General features: G+C 43.6%; 1 protein-coding gene across 2 annotated transcripts in view; it reads left to right on the forward strand.

Annotated features, from left to right (window-relative positions):
• The window catches only part of rsrc1 (arginine/serine-rich coiled-coil 1), a 187033-nt gene that overhangs the window by 83878 nt on the left and 81670 nt on the right, over positions 1-21485 (forward strand). For both annotated transcript variants that reach the window (XM_036962128.2, XM_036962129.2), the window contains one exon: positions 15825-15876. In XM_036962128.2, coding sequence (XP_036818023.2) covers positions 15825-15876 — 52 coding nt within the window. The remainder of the gene's footprint in view (positions 1-15824; positions 15877-21485) is intronic.

The following is a 21485-nucleotide window of genomic DNA, read 5'->3' on the forward strand; positions in this document are numbered from 1 at the left end:
ATCGAGGAGAGTTGGCAAGGAGAGTGAATATGGATGGAAATGCGCTTGTTTGAATTGAGATGGTCTTTCTCCACTCGCAAATTACATTTTCAGGGGTGGATCCCAAAATACATGTGTAAAGTGCTCAAAACAAAAAGCTGACATTTTTATGGGTAAAACTAGCATATTGTTTTTCAACGTGTACATGGTTTTCTCCTCCGACAGTACGACAGCCGATACAGAGGAAGTGTGGCAGATATCAAAACTCTTCTGCGGTAAGATACACGTTTGCTTCCTCGCCAAAAGGAGGCTGTCAGGGAGGGGAGAGCCCCCTAACCACACTGTGATATAGCCCCCCCCCCCACACCCCCCTTCTCCCATTCCCTCTCTTTTGAGAGAGCAAGAGACTCAGCAGATAAAAGAGGGGGAGAGAGACGGCGCGATAATCTGCAAACAGATTTCCATGCTTATTACACTAATGATTGCATTATATTTGATGTGGCGGTAGAGGAGGGGGTCCTCTCATCTCCACCGTGCCGCTAAATGATGGAGTAATTTGACTGACCCCTGATCGGGGCTTGCCCACACGTAATTGCATGTCATTCTGACAGTGGGGAGATGGCTGCCATGAAACCAAAGTATTCACCCACCCCACCTCCCTCCCCTCTCCCCCCTTTTCTATTTGTCTGTCATCTTCTCCCTCGCCCTCTCTCTTTCTCCACTCGCTCGCTTTCCTCTCGTCCAACATACTCTCCCTCTCGCTCCGGCGTGTCGCTAGCTCGAGTAAAAATCCGTGGGGGAAAAAAGCTAACAAAAGAAATATTGCATTAATTTCCAAATGATGATATTACATTTAGCGTGGAGGCATCATATATCAAAACGTGAGAACTACTCTCTTACTGTACGCGCTTCATCTTAATGGTATCGGTGGATGTCAAGGGCATGGCGGAAATTAAATCGGAAAGTGCAGATAGACCAAAGAAGATATTATCTCTTGATGATTGCAGTTTTGATAGGTGTTCCAGTGAATTTCATTTTCTCTGGATGGGGAGAAGATGAGTTAGCCCTCACATTTGCTCATTTTTCTTGTACATGATTTATGTGAGTTGAGTATAAAACTTTCCCCCACCTCCTTTATCGACGGGGATACACACACACACACACACACACACACACACACACACACACACACACACACACACACACACACACTCACAAACACACACAGGGTGGTACATTTATATTGTTGTGTTCCATCTTGACCCAAGTTGTGTGTGTGTGTGTTTGCCCGTGTGCGCGCACACAAGATGAGGCCAGTGCGGCAGGTGGGCTGCACGGGGGCAGGCATCAGTGGGAATGATTTCAGGGAGATGGAGGGTGTCATTACTCAGGCTTGTTTACATTCTAAATACCTAATGAAATCTTGTTCCTAATAATGAAAGGAATAAAAGTTTGGGAAATTGTAAAAGTGGTGAAGTTTGAGAAATGAGCCGGGGTCTGTGAAATAACATTTGGGGGCAGGAAACGACATTATTATGCAGTGTTCATGCCTGCTGGAGACATGAAGATGAACAGCTCCCGGCCCGTAAAATGTTGTTAGCGCCAGCCTGAAGTATGGCACATGGTAAAAGAGACTCTGGTTCCATATTGCGATTATATATAAAAGTATATCCATATACAACATTATTTTTTATATAAGATGAGAGCCTCGGCGGGGGTGCATAAGGGTGTGGAGGCTCCACTGCTGATAACGCAGGGATATACCCCCCCCCCCCCCCCCCCCCCCATATCTATAAAAATATATAAATAAACATATTGCTGTGGAACCCCATCTCTGCCCTGATCTTATAGACCGCAATATTAAAAACAGGAATATTACATTTTCAAGGGGTGCTGCTGTTGTTTTTACCACTTCTTTCAGGCACAGGGTGGCTGGCTGGGTTTCGGAGCAACAAATGCAAAACTGAAAATAAATGACGACTTAAAAAATCGAATGAGATGAATAAATAATAAAATCAATAAATAAAAAGCATTCAAGGGGTCATTGTGGTTAGTGGGGATCTGGCATCGGTTCTGATGCAGCCATTTACCATTTGGCCTTTGTCTTTTATAGACTGGGCCATTTTATTTTCATTTAGATGGTTCCTATGATACCATCTGGCTTGCTTCCCAAATGGTACCCTGTTCCCTATATAGTGCACTACTTTTGACTAGAGACATATATGGGCCCTGGTCAAAAGTAGTGCACTAGGGAATACGGCGCTATTTGGGAAGCAACACTGGGGTGTCCTTTATTTGTCTCTAGTTTTGTTTCTCTCAATTGTCTCCATTCTTGTCTGTTATGCAGCAGCCTATTTGTCACTCAATCAGAGCTATTAAATGTGTTCATGATGGGTGTATCAAATGTAATCCTCTTTTTTTTAGTTGGACTCAGTTTTTAAGTATTTAAATATTGTGAATACGTTCTATATTTTATGTTCATCTTTTTGCATGCGATTGGGTGTCTTTGTTAGCCTACAGTTAGAATGTAACAGTTGATTTAAGCAAATTTGTGGTTATGTGTCAAACATACTCACAATATTTAAATACAAAAACTAGCCCCCCCCCCAAAAATAGATTACATTTGAAACACGTCATGAACACAACTGATAGCTCTAATTGACTCACAAATAGGCTGCTGCACAACAATGATTGAGCCAATTGAGAGAAACAAAGCAGGAGACAAATGCAATTTGTATATTATGTGCATGTGTGTTCTAGTGATTGTGCACACGTTTGTGTGTACAGTACCAGTCAAAAGTTTGGACACATCTACTCATTCAAGGATTTTTCTTTATTTGTATTATTTTTCTACATTGTAGAATAATATTAAAGACATCAAAACTATGAAATAACACATATGGAATAATGTAGTAACCAAAAAAGTGTTAAACAAATCAAAATATATTTCATATTTGAGATTCTTTAAAGTAGCCATCCTTTGCCTTGATGACAGCTTTGCAAACTCTTGGTATTCTCTCAACCATCTTCATGAGGAAGGCTTTTCCAACATTCTTGAAGGAGTTCCCACATATGCTGAGCACTTGTTGGCTGCTTTTCCTTCACTCTGCGGTCCAACTCATCCCAAAACATCTCAATTGGATTGAGGTTGGGTGATTGTGGAGGCCAGGTCACCTAATGCAGCACTCCATCACTCTCCTTGGTCAAATAGCCCTTACACAGCCTGGAGGTGTGTTTTTGGGTCATTGTCCTGTTGAAAAACAAATGATGGTATACTAAGCGCAATCCAGAAGGGATGGCGTATTGCTGCAGCATGCTGTGGTAGCCAGGCTGGTTAAGTGTGCCTTAAATTCTAAATAAATCACAGACAGTGTCACCAGCAAAGCACCATCACACCACCTCCTCCATGCTTCACGGTGGTAACCACACATGCAGAGAACCAAAAATCTAATTTGGACTCATCATTCTAAAGTACAGATTTACACCGGTCTAATGTCCATTGCTCATGTTTCTTGGTCCAAGCAAGTCTCTTTTTCCTATTGGTGTCCTTTCGTAGTGGTTTATTCGCAGCAGTTCGACCATGAAGGCCTGATTCACGCAGTCTCCTCTGAACAGTTTATGTGTTTTTTTTGCGACTGCACTTGACACTTCAAAAGTTCTTAAGTTTCCAGATTGACTGACCTTCATGTCTTAAAGTATTGATGGACTGTCATTTCTCTTTGCTTATTTGAGCTGTTCTTGCCATAATATGGACTTGCTCTTTTACCAAATGGGGCTATCTTCTGTATACCACCCCTAACTTGTCACAACACAACTGATTGAGCACACCTGTTAATTGAAATGCATTCCATGTGACTACCTAATGAAGCCGGTTGAGAGAATGCCAAGTGTGTGCAAAGCTGTCATTAAGGCAAAGGGTGGCTACTTTGAAGAATCTCAAATATAAAATATATTTAGATTTGTTTAACAATTTTTTTGCTTACAACATGATTCCATATGTGTTATTTGATAGTTTGATGTCTTCGCTATCATTCTACATTGTAGAGAATAGTATAAATAAAGAAAAACCCTTGAATGAGTAGGTGTGTCCAAACTCTTGACTGGTACTGTTCGTGGAAAAGGGAGATGGATGTAAAGGGAGTTAAATAAAAAAAGAAGAGAACAGAGAGAGATGCTCCGTCCTAGTGGTGTCTTAGTTACCGCTCCCTTCAGCCCTCTCTCGCCTTCACCCCGCTAAAACCCCACTTCTTTACTAGAACTGGAACCCTGCTTCTTTAAAAATAAAGAAAACCCTTGAATGATTAGGTGTTTACAAACTTTTGACTTGTACTGTATGTGCATGTGGGTGGGTGCGTGTGTTATGGTCACAGGCAGTCCAGTATTGGATTATGAAGTGTTAGTGTGGTTGAAATAAAGGAGTGATCTCTCCTCTCTCTTCTTTGCTTCTCTTCTTCTCCCTCTCTCCTCTGTTCTTCTCCTCCCTCTCTCCTCTGTTCTTGGGTCTGTTGAAGGGAAGGCGGGGCGGGGGGGGGGGGGGGGGGGTTACAGGTTATGACTTCTGCTGACTCCAGTACTCAACTAATCAAGATGAGCCTCTCTCTTTCGCCCTTTCTCACTCCTCCATTCTTTCCCCTGCCAAGTGGAGCGGACGAAATTGAATATAGTCTAATAAAAATCTAAGGTTTGACAGAGGGAGATAGAGGAGGTGGTGTGGCGGACAGGCGTGGAGGTGTCCATCCATTAAAATAAAGGGAGTGCAAGAGAGAGAGAGGGGGGGGGGAGTGAGAGAGGGATAGAGGAGTGAGAGAGGGAGAGGCTATCCTTGATGGCTGAGTGAACAGGGAAGACGGACCAGACAGTTTGTCTGAGCTTGCCTGGCTGGTGCAATGGAATTGTCCCAAAAGTCATTCAAAAACAGACTGGCCAAAGGTAGAGAAAAATTGTCCTGATATATACATTAAGTGTACAAAACATAATGAACACCTGCTCTTTCCATGACAGACTGACCAGGTAAATCCAGGTGAAAGCTATGATCCCTTATTGATGCCACTTGTTAAATCCACTTGAAGTGTAAATGAAGGGGACTTTGTATTTATTTAACCTTTATTTAACTAAGCAAGTCAGTTAAGAACAACTTCTTATTTATAATGACGGCCTACGCCGGTCAAACCCTGACGATGTAGGGCCAATTGTGCGCCGTCCTATGGGACTCCCAATCACGGCCGGATGTGATGCAGCCTAGATTCGAACCAGGGACTGCATTGACGCCTCTTGAACTGAGATGCAGTGCCTTAGAATGCTGTGCCACTCAAGAAAGATTTTTAAGCCTTGAGGCAATTAAGACAAGGATTGTGTGTGTGTGTACCATTGAGGGTGAAGACAGAAGATTGAAGTGCCTTTGAACGAGGTACGGTGCTAGGCCCACCGGTTTGAGTGTGTCAAGAACTGCAACGCTGCTGAGTTTTTCACACTCAACAGTTTCTTGTGTGTATCAAGAATGGTCCACCACCCAAAGGAAGTCCAGCCAACTTGACACAACTGTGGGTAGCATTGGAGTCAACATGGGCCAGCATCCCTGTGAAACGCTTTCGACACCTTGTAGAGTCCATGCCCCGGCGAATTGAGGATGTTCTGAGGGCAAACGGGGAGGGGTTCATGTCAATATTAGGAAGGTGTTCCTAATGTTTTGTACACTCTGTGTATGTGTGCTAGTTTGTCTCTCTGTGTGTGCGTGTTCGTTTGTGTGTATTCCGTGATCTCCTTAGTGGTCTGGGTCCTTATTCCCTAATGTAAAAACACTTGTATAATCCTCTCAGACTACTCTCTCTCCCTCCCCACACCGCCGTAAATTGACACTTGTTGTGCTTCTGGTGGACAGCGGGGTCGATAGATAATACCAGTGAGCAGGAAAACATTGTCTGCAGACAGTGTCTGTGGCCTAACCCTCCCTGACCTACCCTGACCCCTCTTACTGGTTTAAAAGCTTTGAAAAGCTTAACGGGTCAATCTGTGATTGTTACATCAATTTTTTGACTTTTAAATGAATTATATATATCCATTGCTTCCATGTAACTTATAAATGCCTCATGAGCTTAGTTCAGTGTTGTTGTTGTTTGAGCTGCGGATTTCCCCTTTAAGAATATTATATTGTGTTTGTTGTCTGGCTCAACTTTCTTAGGCCCTAATAGCTTCAGAGACAGTGGACAGGAATAGTCTACTCGTTTCCCGCCTTTGTTTTGACTCTTAATGCCATCTTTGTTGTTCAGTATATAATGTTATACAAGCAGAGGCCTGAGAGCTGATGGGTTTCTTTCTACATATATGATTTAAGTGTACATTTATGTGTTGATGATTACACTGAGGCCATGGACAGTATATATTAGAGGTCGACCGATTAATCGGAATGGCCGATTTCAAGTTTTCAAAACAATCGTAAATCTGTATTTTTGGACACCGATTTGGCCAATTTATTAAAAAAATTACACCTTTATTCAACTAGACAAGTCAGTTAAGAACACATTCTTATTTTCAATGACGGCCTAGGAACGGTGGGTTAACTGCCTTGTTCAGGGGCAGAACGACATATTTTTACCTTAGCTCAGGGATTCAATCTTGCAACCTTACAGTTAACTAGTCCAACGCTCTAACCACCTGCCTCTCATTGAACTCCACGAGGAGCCTGCCTGTTACGGGAATGCATTAAGAAGCCAAGGTAAGTTGCTAGCTAGCATTAAACTTATCTTATAAAAAACAATCAATCAATCAATCATAATCACTAGTTAACTACACATGGTTGATGATATTACTAGTTTATCTAGCGTGTCCTGCGTTGCATATAATCGATGCGGTGCACATTCGCGAAAAAGGACTGTCGTTGCTCCAACGTGTACCTAACCATAAACATTAATGCTTTTCTTAAAATCAATACACAAGTATATATTTTTAAACCTGCATATTTAGTTAATATTGCCTGCTAACATGAATTTATTTTAACTAGGTAAATTGTGTCACTTCTCTTGCAACAGAGTCAGGGTATATGCAGCAGTTTGGGCCGCCTGGCTCGTTGCGAACTGTGTGAAGACCATTTCTATCTGACAAAGACAGCCAACTTCGCCAACCGGGGGATGATTTAACAAAATAGCATTTGTGAAAAAAGCACAATCGTTGCACGACTGTACCTAATCATAAACATCAATGCCTTTCTTAAAATCAATACACAGAAGTATTTATTTTTTTAAACCTGCATATTTAGCTAAAAGAAATCCAGGTTAGCAGGCAATATTAACCAGGTAAAAATGTGTCACTTCTCTTGCGTTCATTGCACGCAGAGTCAGGGTATATGCAGCAGTTTGGGCCGCCTGGCTCGTTGCGAACTAATTTGCCCGAATTTTACGTAATTATGACATAACATTGAAGGTTGTACAATGTAACAGCAATATTAGACTTAGGGATGCCACCCGTTAGATAAAATACGGAACGATTTCACTGAAATAATAAACGTTTTGTTTTCGAAATGATAGTTTCCGCATTCGACCATATTTATGACCAAAGGCTCGTATTTCTGTGTGTTATAATGTTATAATTAAGTCTATGATTTGATATTTGTTAGAGCAGTCTGACTGAGCGATGGTAGTCAGCAGCAGGCTCGTAAGCATTCATTCAAACAGCACTTTCGTGCGTTTTGCCAGCAGCTCTTCGCAATGCTTCAAGCATTGAGCTGTTTATGACTTCAAGACTATCAACTCCCGAAATTAGGCTGTTGTAACCGATGTGAAATGGCTAGCTAGTTAGCGGGGTGTGCGCTAATAGCGTTTCAAACGTCACTCGCTCTGAGACTTGGAGTAGTTGTTCACCTTGCTCTGCAAGGGCCACAGATTTTGTGGAGCAATGGTTAACGATGCTTTGAGGGTGGCAGTTGTCGATGTGTTCCTGGTTCGAGCCCAGGTAGGGGCGAGGAGAGGGGCGGAAGCTATACTGTTACACTGGCAATACTAAAGTGCCTATAAGAACATCCAATAGTCAAAGGTATATGAAATACAAATGGTATAGAGAGAAATAGTCCTAAACTACTATATTAACTACAACCTAAAACCTCTTACCTGGGAATATTGAAAGGAACCACCAGCTTTCACATGTTCTCATGTTCTGAGCAAGGAACTTAAACGTTAGCTTTTTTACATGGCACATATTGCACTTTTACTTTCTTCTCCAACACTTTGTTTTTGCGTTATTTAAACCAAATTGAACATGTTTCATTATTTATTTGAGGCTAAATGGATTTTTATTGATGTATTATATTAAGTTAAAATAAGTGTTCATTCAGTATTGTTGTAATTGTCATTATTACAAATAAATGTAAAAAAATCATACGATTAGTCGGTATCTGCTTTTTTTTGGTCCCACAATTATCGGTATCGGCGTTGAAAAATCATAATCGGTCGACCTCTAGTATATATACAGGTAACTGCATGAGTATATAGGAGTCTCCCGTATGTTAAATTGGGTTGAGATCTGGTGGCTGAGACGGCCAGGTTTACATCGTTTTCATGCTCATCTAACCGTTCACTGACCACTCATGCACCGGGGACATAGCCATGGTAGCTAAAATAATGGTCTGCCCCCTTAGTTAACTCTGGAAGCACCTGCTTTCAATATATTTTGTATCCCTAAGTTACTCAAGTGTTTCCATTATTTTGGCAGTCACCTGTACATACAGTAAAAGAAGTGGAAGAATAATATTATATTATAATAATATTCACATTTGGATTTTGTTTTTCATGTAAAGTGAGTGAAATGAAGAACACAGTGTTCATACGAGACGCGTGCCAAGATGCATGGGGCGGCAGGTAGCCTAGTGGTTAAGCGCGTTGCGCCAGTAACCGAAATTAACCGAAAAGTTGCTGGTTCAAATCCCAAATCTGTTGATTTGTCCTTGAGCAAGGCACTTAAACCCCACTTGCTCCTGTAAGTCGCTCTGCTAAATTACTAAAATTTAAATGTAAATGTCATTCCTGAGTCCCAAATAGCACCCTATGGTCAAAAGTAGTGCACTACATAGGGAATAGGGTGCCAGTTGAGTCTTAACCTGTTTTTTTTTGGCCGTCTGATCGGTTTGCTAGGAGACTGAAGCTGGAATAATGGCTTAAGTCTCCCACTCAACCCACTGGTACTGGTTGTCTATGGGCGAGAAGAACAGAGAGATAAATACTGGAGGGATAGAGGGAGAGGTGGGAACAGAGGGGAGGTAGAGAGTGGAAGAGAGAGGGATAGTGATAGAGCAAGGGGTGGTGTAGAAGAAGAGAGAGGGGAGGTGGCAGGGAGGGATGAAAGGACCTTTCACTGTCTTTACACGGTCAGCCAGAGGATCCGCTGAGACAATGGAGAGAAATCCCCACTGCTGTGACCAAGAAGAGGGCCTCACGCCAGACAGACCTGGAGAGAGAGAGCGGGTTAGAGCGAGAGGTGCAAACCTGATGGCACGTGAACCTGATGATGAGTGTGTGTGTAATTGGCTTAGGCTGCCGAGCGGATCAGTGTCCTCTGTGTGTGGAGATAATAGACTAGAGGGAGGCTGGAGGACTGGAGCAGCAGAGAGAGAGAGGGAGAAGAGGCCCCTACCAGGTCTACCAGGTCCTGCATGGATAGACCTCCACCCCTCCTCATTTAGGCCCCTACACCTGGATGAACACACACGCAAGTACACACAGGCGCGTAGATGTGCATACATGAACGAACGCATGGACACACACACACACCATCCTTCTCTCTGCTCTCACACCCTGCTCTTCACACTATAGGCTTTATTTAACCTTGAACACACATTTTTATAGTTGAACAAATACATTTTTCTGGTTTAACACACAGTAGCTATCTAAAGTGGTGGTTAGCTGTACCTCGAGCCCTGAAGTAACGAAACCCTGAACTAAATCTAAATGACGCCGATACATCTACTCCAGGTGTTCACATGACAAGGTTTAATCTATTGAAAGTGTGTTTAATTTGGTGATTATCTGGTGATTGTCTATCTGTGGGGGGTGTTTGTGTTCCCGCCTACATGTTTGTGTGTATGCTCCTGTTTTACTATACTTCTGAGTACCAGAAGTCCTCACTAGAATAGTAAACCAAGGAAAGTGAGGACATTTTGACGGGTTAAAGTTAGGGTCAGGTTTAAGGGAAAAAAAGATTTTGAATTAGAATCTATTGTTTCTCCCCAAAAGGCATAGTAAAATAAACGTGTGTGTGTGTGTGAGTGAGTGAGGCAGGTTAGATGTGTGCTCTGTAACAGAGAGGATGTGTGTACCGGTGAGAGGCGGGTCACAGCAGGACTGTTCTCCCGGGCGCCTGTCAATCAAACCAGGATCTGATCAGGCTGTCAGATGGCGTCGCCCCCCCATTTGAAACGACAATAACAACAATCAGACAACCATTAAAACGACATGAAAGCCTCCTTTCTCTTTCGCTCTCCCTCTCGCTCTCTCTCTCCCCGTTCTCCTGCTTTTCATCTGCGGGGAGTTGTGAGGAGGAGAAGTGAAACTTTTTCTCTTGTTGGGCGGGCAACGCGCACGCACAAAGACACATGAACACACACACACACTCGCCCCTGCGGCTCTCATGGTGTGATTTTTCACGAAGGAGAGAGAGAGAGACAAACTGGGCTACTCTACCTCTCTTTTTTTCCTCTCTTTCTACTGTTTTTTTATTGCCGTTTGATTGGCCAGAGTCTAATTGAAGGGCCAAGCAATTTCAGATGCAGCGGGCATCGCAGGGACCCAGCTGGAGGTTTGGAAGTTTGGGAGGCGAGCGTTGCCTCTGGGGAGGACAATTAAAGGTTTATTTTTTTTATTGTTAATGAATTACGCAGAATGAATCGCGTTCTCTCATTTGTTCTCGCTCATTCTCTCTCTCTCTCGTTCGTTGGTTGTCTGTGTGAAATACGGACGCAGAAGAGCCTGTGGTCTGTGCTCTACCTAAGCCAGAGAGAGCATGGTACACAAACACACACACACACACACACACACACACACACACACACACACACACACACACACACACACGGGCAAGCATCAAAATGAAAGTTGGATCAAGGATCAAAGGTGAAGGCATTGTAGTAGATTGGTTGAATGAGAGAGCAATTGAACAGGTTGTGGCGCAAACAAGCCTTTTTGTGATTGAGCTCATTGATGTCAGATAGGGATGACAGATGTATCACAAATACAGACACAGCTGGGAGGCTCTGGCCTTGTACCTGACGCTGCATATATGTCCCTCAGTGTTCAATTAACTATAAAATGCATTTTGTTACAAGGTCATTTTGTTTTAGACAGTCCAACACAAAAAAACAGTATTGTATGAAGCTATTGGATTCCATTTGCTGTGTATTAGAATGTTGGCTTGATATGTTTAGTCGGTTTGTGTTGTTTAAAGGCATGTCTGGGCGTGCGCGTCATTTAGGCCTACTTTGTCTTGGTCAGTAAAGCTCTCTCCCTATTGCTCTTTCTTTTTCGTTCTCTCTCTTTCTCACTTTCTCTCTCTCTCAATTCAATTTCAATTTAAGGGCTTTATTGGCATGGGAAACATGGTAACATCGCCAAAGCAAGTGAAGGAGATAATAAACAAAAGTGAAATCAACAATAAAAATGAACAGTAAACATTACACTCACAAAAGTTCCAGAAAGAATGAACACATTTCAAATGTCATATTATGTGCAAATAAATTAACATACATTTGCGTTGTATTTAAATGGTGTTTGTTCTTTACTGGTTGCCTGTTTCTTGTGGTAACAGGTCACAAATCTAGCTGCTGTGATTGCACACTGTGGTATTTGGGAGTTTATCAAAATTGGGTTTGTTTTCAAATTTTTTGTGGATCTATGTTAGCTGAGGGAAATATGTCTCTCTAATATGGTCATAGATTTGGCAGGAGGTTAGGAAGTGCAGCTCAGTTTCCACCTCATTTTGTGGGCAGTGTGCACATAGCCTGTCTTCTCTTGAGAAACTGGTCTGCCTTTGGCGGCCTTTCTCAATCGCAAGGCTATGCTCACTGAGTCTGTACATTGTCAAAGCTTTCCTTCATTTTGGGTCAGTCACAGTGGTCCAGTATTCTGCCACTGTGTACTCTGTGTTTAGGGCCAAATAGCATTCTAGTTTGCTCAGTTTTTTGTTGTTAATTCTTTCCAATGTGTCAAGTAATTATCCTTTTATTTTCTCATAATTTGGTTGGGTCTAATTGTGTTGCTGTCCTGTGGCCATGTGGGGTCTGTTTGTGAACAGGTTCATCTCTTTGTAGGTGATGGTAAGGTTTGGGAATTGCTTCCTTTTAGGTGGTTGTATAATTTAATGGCTCTTTTCTGGATTTTGATAATTAGTGGGTATTGGCCTAATTTTGCTCTGCGTGCATTATTTGGTGTTTTACGTTGTACACAGGGTATTTTTTGTAGAATTCTGCATGCGGATTCTCAATTTGGTGTTTATCCCATTTTGTTAATTCTTGGTTGGTGAGCGGACCCCAGACTTTACAACCATAAAGGGTTCTATAACTGATTCAAGTATTTTGAGCCAGATCCTAATTGGTAAGTCAAATTTTATGTTCCTTTTGATGGCAGAGAAGTCCCTTCTTGCCTTGTCTCTCAGCTCGTTCACAACTTTGTGGAAGTTACCTGTGGCGCTGATGTTTAGGTCGAGGTAAGTATAATTTTTTGTGTGCTCTAGGGCAACGGTGTCTAGATTAAATCTGTATTTGTGGTCCTGGCAACTGGACCTTTTTTGGAACACGATTCTTTTGTCTTACTGAGATTTCCTGTCAGGGCTCAGGTCTGACAGAATCTGTGCAGAAGATCTAGGTGCTGCTGTAGGCCCTCCTTGGTCGGACAGAAGCACCAGATCATCAGAAACAGTAGACATTTGACTTCAGATTCTCGTATGGTAAGGCTGGGTGATGCAGACTGTTCTAGTGCTATCGCCAATTCGTTGATATATATGTTGAAGAGGGTGGGGCTTAAGCTGAATCCCTGTCTCACCCCATGCTCCTGTAGAATGAATGTGTGTTTTCTTGCCAATTTTAACCACACACTTATTGTTTGTGTACATGGATTTTATAATGTCGTATGTTTCCCCCAACACCACTTTCCATCAATTTGTATAGCAGATCCTCATGCCAAAATGGAGTCAAAATCAACAAAAAATCAACAAAGCATGAGAAGACTTTGCCTTTGTTTTGGTTTGTTTGTTTGTTTGTTTGTCAATTAGGGTGTCCAGGGTGAATATGTGGTCTGTCATACGGTAATTTGGTAAAAAGCCAATTTGACATTTGCTCAGTACATTGTTTTCACTGAGGAAATGTACGAGTCTGCTGTGATAATGATAATGCAAAGGATTTCCCCAAGGTTTCTCTTGACGCATATCCCCCGGTCCTTGGTTCCAAATATTGGGGAAGATGCCAGAGCTAAGGATGTTGTTAAATGGTTTAAGTATAGCCAATTGGAAATTGTGGCCTGTATATTTTATCATTTCATTGAGGATACCATCAACACAACAGGCGTTTTTTGGTTGGAGGGTTTGTATTTTGTCCTGTTGTTAAATCAATGTAATCTCTCTCTCTCCCTTCCTCTTTCAGCCTCTGTCTCCCCCACTGTCTCTCTTTCTCACTCTCTCTCTACCTCTGTCAGTATCTCTGTTCTCCTGGCCATCGAGTAACTTTGATTGGAACTCAACTGGAATAACTGCCGCGCCGTGCCAAGCCACGCGCTGTCTTGGCACAGGATCCATTTTCATCATTTGACATGTTTATTTAACCGTTATATTAAGCTCTGCATTTGTCACGTTACGAACCAAACAGGGGCCGGCTATTCTTCATATCATTTCCCTCTTCTTTTCTTCCCCGTGTGTAAATACACATGGTGTTGTATGGCAGAAGCCTGGGGGGCAGTGTAAACAAATGCAAATGTTTTTTTTTTTTTGAATGACTGTAACTAAGATGATTGAAATGCATCATTATTATCCAGGACAACTTAAGCTCTGTGATGTTTCTGCCGACTGGTTGTTATGCATCACGACGAAGTGTTGTTGTAATCACTGTTGTACTGGGTGGTGGGGGGGGGGATTGTGCTTGTTAGTGTTGTGGATACTTGTTAGTGTTGTGGCAAGGAAACAAAACACGAAGTGGACTTAACTTCTTTAGGAAAACAGCCCTAATGTTGGAAACAAACATTATGTTGTCATCCAGAGTCACATTTATTTATTTCCCAAGCTATAGCACACAATATTTTATATACAGCAGGTGTTTAAAGGACCAAAGAGTTTGGTCTGCTTTGTGTTGAAATTTTTGCCATGGAAGAAATATTGCAATACTGGTATCGTCACAGTCCGTGTGGGTGGGTGTAGGGGTGGGCGCGGGCGCCCTTGTGTGTATGTTTGGGCCTTGGGTGTTCTCCTGCCACTCAGTCATCTCTCCCAGTCTGATTGATAATTACAGCTGTCTGACAGTCCCAGTCCTACTGAGTTTGATCCACACTGTCACCTCCACCAACGGGAACAAAACCCTGCACTCTCAAAGACCCACTCGGAGACTAACCCATGTTTTTAAAAAGGTGGGGAATATCAAGTTTCTTTATATCAAGAGATGGGGTGGGGGGAGGTTGACGTGTTTGTCATCTAAGACATAGCCGAGTGACACTTTTACATTAAAGGGGGTCATTATATTTTCCCGGCTGCCACGAAAAGTGACGTTTTTTACAAAGTGACAAGTTTACAGTTTGATAAATAAAATTTATGCGAGATGAGGAGAATGCATGGCGGGCTGTCAGCGGTGGGGCCCGCACCTCTCTCGCCCGCTAAATGATACTCCCAGGCACCACATTCGAATTCCATCCCATTAGCATTTAATTTCTCTTCTAATCCTACACATCCTGTGTGTGTGTGTGTGTGTGTGTGTGTGTGTGTGTGTCTGTTTGTGTGCGCGTGCGTGGCTTGCAGTATAACAAGACCGCACCTTGCTTCCCAGAGAGCAATCTGAAGCAGCGGGCCGGGCTTTATAACGCTTTCACCCCGATGACTATCATTCTTCCTTGACAATTAAGACTCCTCAAATCTAATAGCAGAGATATTGGAATTACACCCGGCCCTTTGAGGCATGTCAAAACGCTGCTCAGCCCGCCTCCCGATACAGCTGTCAAAGCAGCAAGCACACACGCAAGCACACACACACACACACACACACACACACACACACACACACACACACACACACACACACACCTATGCATACGCAAGCACACACATGCTCCCACATGTATACTCACATGTTCAAATTCACACCCACACACCCACTACAGGACAGAACTATCATGACTCTTTTATATCTCCCACTTAAATGTGCTCTGTTTTTCTTCTCTCGAAAGACTTGTTACTGGCGCTTTTCTTTCATCTTTCCTTTCATACCCCTTGAGTGCGTCGCTTTTCAGAGAGAGAAAAGTGCTTTTTATTTGGTGGTGCTGCAGATGCTCTGCCCCCAGTGTGCTGTTCTGTTGACTCTCGTCTGAAACCCACAGTAAACGCTCCTCCGTCAAGTTCCAAGGGCCATAGGGGTGTAATCATTGTACTCCAAATAAGTAATAACCACATAACTGAAAAAAGCTATTTATACATGAGGCTAGTTTAGTGTTAAATGTTCACACCAGAGAATATGTTTCAGACACCGGGGGAAAAAAAAACACACTAAATATTTTTTCCCCGTATTAATTGAAAAATGTATTGTAAAATTATAGTAACGAATAAACACAAAATAAATTATAGCAGTGTTAAAGCTATCCAGCGTGATTCTAATGTTTTTTTTCTCTTCTCTCTTGCAGACACCTGCAGAACAGGCCAGGGCTCGACTCCAGCTGGTGCTCCAGGCTGCAGGTCAGTGGCTGATCCAAGTACAGTCCTTACACACTTCTGCCCATATAATTACCTCTTCAAATTTACACAGCAATACTTTTGTCCTTTTTGGTAATTTAGCAGACGCTATTAACTCGAGCGACTTACAGTAGTGAGTACATACATCCCCCTCTTGTTTAGGGCCAAATAGCGTTCTAGTTTGCGCTGTTTTTTTTGTAAATTCTTTCCAATGCGTCGCTCACTCACTCACTCACTCACTCACTCACTCACTCACTCTAGCGTCCCCAGTCTCCACTACTTCCGGCCCATGTTCTTCCTGTAGGCGAGCGCCTTTCAAACACGCATAAGTCATATTTCATCATCTGAGCTGTGTGTACATTACACTCTGTGTTTTGAGGAGTCATATTGTGAACCAGATGTGACGGGCTGAAATTGCGCAGAGGGAAACCACTGCGACGTGTTTACAGTCAGGCCTGGCTGTCAGGCCCCATGTTTTTTTATTTGAGGGGGAGAGAGAGGGAGAGAGAGAGAGTGTGTGTGTTAGAGAGTGTGTATGAGTGCAATTAGGTTTGTGTGTGTGTCTGCGTCACAGGAAACATATGAAAGGCCCCGACAGCCATGCATCATTTCAGAACCACCCACCCCTGTCTGCTGCACAGGCCTGTGAAAGACATCCTAAACATCCAAGTCCCATACAGACAGACTCATACATACATACACACACACACAACCTTGTGGAACTTGTGACATCACACTAAATAGGGAGAGGGGGAGGTGAGAAAGGGAGGTAGAGAGAGGAGTAGAGGTGAGGAGGGAGTGAGAAAGAGAGGAGGAATAGAGGAGGCAGAAAGAAAGATTGAGAGACAGAGTGCAAGGAAACGAGGGAAACGAGGGAAAGAGAGAGGAAGGAAACGAGGGAAAGAGTGAGGAAGGAAACGAGGGAAAGAGTGAGGAAGGAAACGAGGGAAAGAGGGAGGAAGGAAATGAGGGAAAGCGGGAGGAAGGAAACGAGGGAAAGAGGGTGGAAGGGAAAGAGGGAGGAAGGAAACGAAGGAAAGAGGGAGGAAAGAAACGAGGGAAAGAGGGAGGAAGGAAACGAGGGAAAGAGGGAGGAAGGAAACGAGGGAAAGAGGGAGGAAGGAAACGAGGGAAAGAGGGAGGAAGGAAACGAGGGAAAGAGAGGAAGGAAACGAGGGAAAGAGAGGAAGGAAACGAGGGAAAGAGAGGAAGGAAACGAGGGAAAGAGAGGAAGGAAACGAGGGAAAGAGAGAGAAGGAAAAGAGGGAAGAGAGAGGAAGGAAACGGAGGGAAGAGAGAGGAAGGAAACGAAGGGAAGAGAGAGGAAAGAATCGAGGGGAAGAGAGAGAGAAGGCAAGGAAACGAGTGAAAGAGAGAGCGAGAGGATGAATTCTGGCCAGCCTCCCCAGTCTCTCCATGTTTTCCTAATTTCCGTTGGATATGAATGGTGCTGCTATGTTGAGTGTCTGGAGTTGAGTAATTTGTGTTTATATGGTACTGTCACTGCTGCTGATCAGAGGCCTGTGGTTAATATGGACACTGACACGGCAACACAACCTGTCTGTCTCCCCCTTATAGTGCACTACTTTTAACCATGTTTTTCAGAAATCCTATTTGGATAATTCCCGTATCTCCTGGTTATTGCGTTCTAATTCCAGGAATCTTCCAACTGGTATTTCTGGGAATTTTGAAACACTACGCTGGTGGTGGTAGGCTAGTAAGGCAACTACCACTGAATTAGTTAGCAAATAACTTCGGTGCTTTGTCCCAGACACAGATGAAGACCTGTCCCCCTGTTAAACACATACTCAATAGATCACCTCCATGAGTCTAGGACCAGGCTCAATCTTTGCCTGGAAAAGTGTCCGCAATTGTCTTTTTAATGGAGGGCCAGGAGTTTTTCCTATTTGTCAGGAAAGGGAAAACTCTGTCTTCTTTATACTATTCTGTGAAATGCACTTACTCTACCTGTAGAATCCACAGTATTTACTTTAATGTCATCATCATCTTCCCAGCCCCATAACGTTGTCTGGTGAGTGTGTGTGTAGATCATAGGCTGACAGTGAGTGTCACTGGACGTGAACGTTACTCCTGAGTATCAGTGGATAGCAGGCTCCTATCGTCTCCCTGGCCTCGCCTGCATGACTGTGTGCTAATAGTGATGCCTGTCTCTGTCTGGGAGAAAGGCTATAGTCTGTGTGTGTGCGTCCGTGTGTGAGATTGTGTGCACATTATTACAGACTCATGACCTCCAGCCCCCCCCCCAGGCGATACTAATGTACTCCTAATGCCAGCGGGCCGTCATAAAAGAACCCCGGGTTTAAGTGCAGTTCACCTCTGGGCAGCAGAGCAGATAACAGACGGCCAGATGCGCACACACACAGCGTGTTTAATGCACCCACCGTGTCTCTGGCTTTCCTCTTCTCTCCACAGGACCACATCCGTAATAAGCCTTGTATGACCCAATAGAAAGGATGCCGGCTGCCTCACTCTTTTATTCGACATTCTAATGTTGCCGTCATTCCTCTGACGCCTCGGCAGATTTGGGCAGGATCTTGGATCTCTCTCTCTTCTCTTTAATTTACTATTTTTTACTATTCTTTCTCTCTCTTGTCCGTCTAACTGGTGGTTATCCTGTGAGCTGGGCCATGCTTGGCTTTAGGCTGTGTTTCCCTCCATTCCTTCCCAGGCCTTCTCACCAAGGCAGTGGTTGTGTCTCAAACGACAACCTGTTCTCCTACATAGTGCACGACTTTTGACCAGGGCCTATAGGCACCCTATTTCTTTAGTAGTGCACTATATAGGGAATCTGGTGCCATTTGGGACAGACAGTGTCTCTTGAGGTAGGGCCAGTTCTGACACCTGCACTGCTGATCCAATGGACGTTCCACTTCCTCTCAGGTCAGAGAGGGATGACACACAGCTGGACAAGTCTGTGTGTGTTTGTGGTGGTGGTGGTGGAGGCGTTTCATGCATGCGCGGTACAGGCGCATACACATGTCTTTGAGATGTGGAGTTGGTCTAGCCATTCAGGCCCTATCCTGCTTGTCATCCCATCTCCAGGCCCGGCTGGGTCCCAGTATTGATGATGTCCAGTGGTGTATTAGCTGTGATTGAACACCCGCCCTTCAAAGGATTTAAATTAAACATCTATTAGACTCTTGTTCATGCCATGGAGGAATTGCAATGAGTTGAGATTACATTCCAATATCACTCTATTCCTTATTTACAGTGCATTCGGAAAGTATTCAGACCCCTTGACTTTTTCCACATTTAGTTACAGCCTTATTCTAAAAGGGATTAAATAAAATCTACACACAATACCCCATAATGACAAAGTATTAAATATATAAATGTATTAATTTTTGTTTTTTTTTAAATACCTTATTTCTATAAGTATTCAGACCCTTTGCCAAGAGGCTCTAAATTGAGCTCAGGTGCATCCTGTTTTCATTGGTCATCCTTGAGATGTTTCTACAACTTGATTGGAGTCCACCTGTGGTAAATTCAATTGATTGGAACACACCGGTCTATATAAGGTCCCACAGTTGACAGTGCATGTCACCAAGCCATGAGGTCGAAGGAATTGTCCGTTGAGCTCCGAGACAGGATTGTGTTGAGGCACAGATCTGGGGAAGGGTACCAAAACATTTCTGCAGCATTGAAAGTCCCCCAAAACACACTGTCACTCTGACAGAGGTCCAAAGTTCCTCTGTGGAGATGTGTTACGAACCGGCTCATAGGCCATAACAAAGAGGGAGACAACGCGGAGATAAAGAAATAACAAAAATATATTTATTAAATAAAGTAACCTGTATACAAATGACAATGGTGTGTGTAGCCAGTAGTGTAAGTGAGTGGATGCATGCATAGATGGTGATAATGAGGGGTGTTGAGAGTTGCCAAAATAAACTAATACAAAGAAGCCTCAAAATGCCACAACAAAAACCGAATGGTGTGTCTGCGTGGAGAGAGCCTCGTCGATGTATGGGGGAGGTGGATTTATCCTCGGGACACACCCGAGCCCAGGTGTGTCCTATTTAGCTGACGACCCTCACAGCTCCACCCACCGTCATCTTATTACGGAAAACAAGAGCAGAGAGAAAGAATTTGGCAGACAGTGGGAGGGTCGTCCAGAAGGACAACCATCTCTGCAGCACTCCACCCATCAGGCCTTTATGGTAGAGTGGCCAGACGGAATCCACTCCTCGGTAAAAGGCACATGACAGCCTGCTTGGAGTTTGCCAAAAGGCACCTAAAGTCTCTCTGACCATGAGAAACAAGATTTGCTGGTCTGATGAAACCAAGATTGAACTCTTTGGCCTGAATGCCAAGCATTACGTCTGGAGGAAACCTGACACCATCCTTACGGTGAAGCATGGTGGTGGCAGCATCATGCTTTGGGGATGTTTTTAGGCAGCAGGGACTGGGACACTAGTCAGGATCGAGGCAAAGATGAACGGAGCAAAGTACAGATAGATCATTAATGAAAATCTGCTCCAGAGCGACCAGGTCCTCAGACTGGGGTGAAGTTTGACCTTCCAACAGGACAATGACCCAAAGCACACAGCCAAGACAACACAGGAGTGGCTTCGGGACAAGTCTCTGAATGTTCTTGAGTCGCCCAGCCAGAGCCCGGACTTAAACCTGATCGAACATCTCTGGAGGGACCTGAAAATAGCTGTGCAGCGACGCTCCCCATCCAACCTGACAGAGCTTGAGAGGATCTGCAGAGATGAATGGGAGAAACTCCCCAAATACAGGTGTGTCAAGCTCGTAGCGTCATACCCAAGAAGACTCGAGGCTGTATTCGCTACCAAAGGTGATTCAACAAACTACTGAGTAAAGGGTCTGAATTATATAAATGTGATATTTCAGTTTTTAATTTTTGTCATTATGGGATATTGTGTATAGATTGATGAGAGAGAAACATTAATTTAATCCATTTTAAAATAAGGCTGTAACAAAATGTGGAAAAAGTGAAGGGGGCTGCATACTTTCCGAATGCATAATTCCTTATGCATTTGGAAAGTATTCATACCCCTTCACTTTTTCCACATTTTGTAGAATGGGGTGCCAGGTGGGACACAGACTATTCTAGGGTCCATCTGCACTGCAGGCCCTGACTGATCACCAGAAGCTAGGCCTTGTAATTATAATGTCAGTGTAATGAGCATGGCCTGTCCTCACCCATTCCATTAGCTCAGTGTTTAAACTGTGCGTGCATGTGAGCCATTCACGTGTGTGTGTGTTTGTACTTGCGTGCGTGCATTTGTCAGTGTGTGTGTTTATGAATTTGTCACTACATTAGGAGCATCTGTTGTCTCTACTCCATTCACCCTTTTAGCCGCTGAGTGGATACTCTAATTGATAGGGAAGCACATGCAGGATGATGACAGAGTCCAAAAATGAACCATCTCCCGTTTTCACCCTCTCATTCTTCTATATATGCCATCTCTCTCATTGTCTTTCTCTCAACTTGTTTCTCTCACTCTGTTTCCTCCCATCTCTCTCTTTCTTTCTTTCTCCCTCCCTCCCTCCCTCTCCTTTTCTCTCTCTCCCTCCCCCTTTCTCTCTCTCCCTCCATCGCTCGCTCTCTGTCTTTGTTCCAG

Source organism: Oncorhynchus mykiss, chromosome 24, assembly GCF_057628025.1.
Source record: "Oncorhynchus mykiss isolate SJ-2025 chromosome 24, ASM5762802v1, whole genome shotgun sequence".
NCBI lineage: Eukaryota > Metazoa > Chordata > Actinopteri > Salmoniformes > Salmonidae > Oncorhynchus > Oncorhynchus mykiss.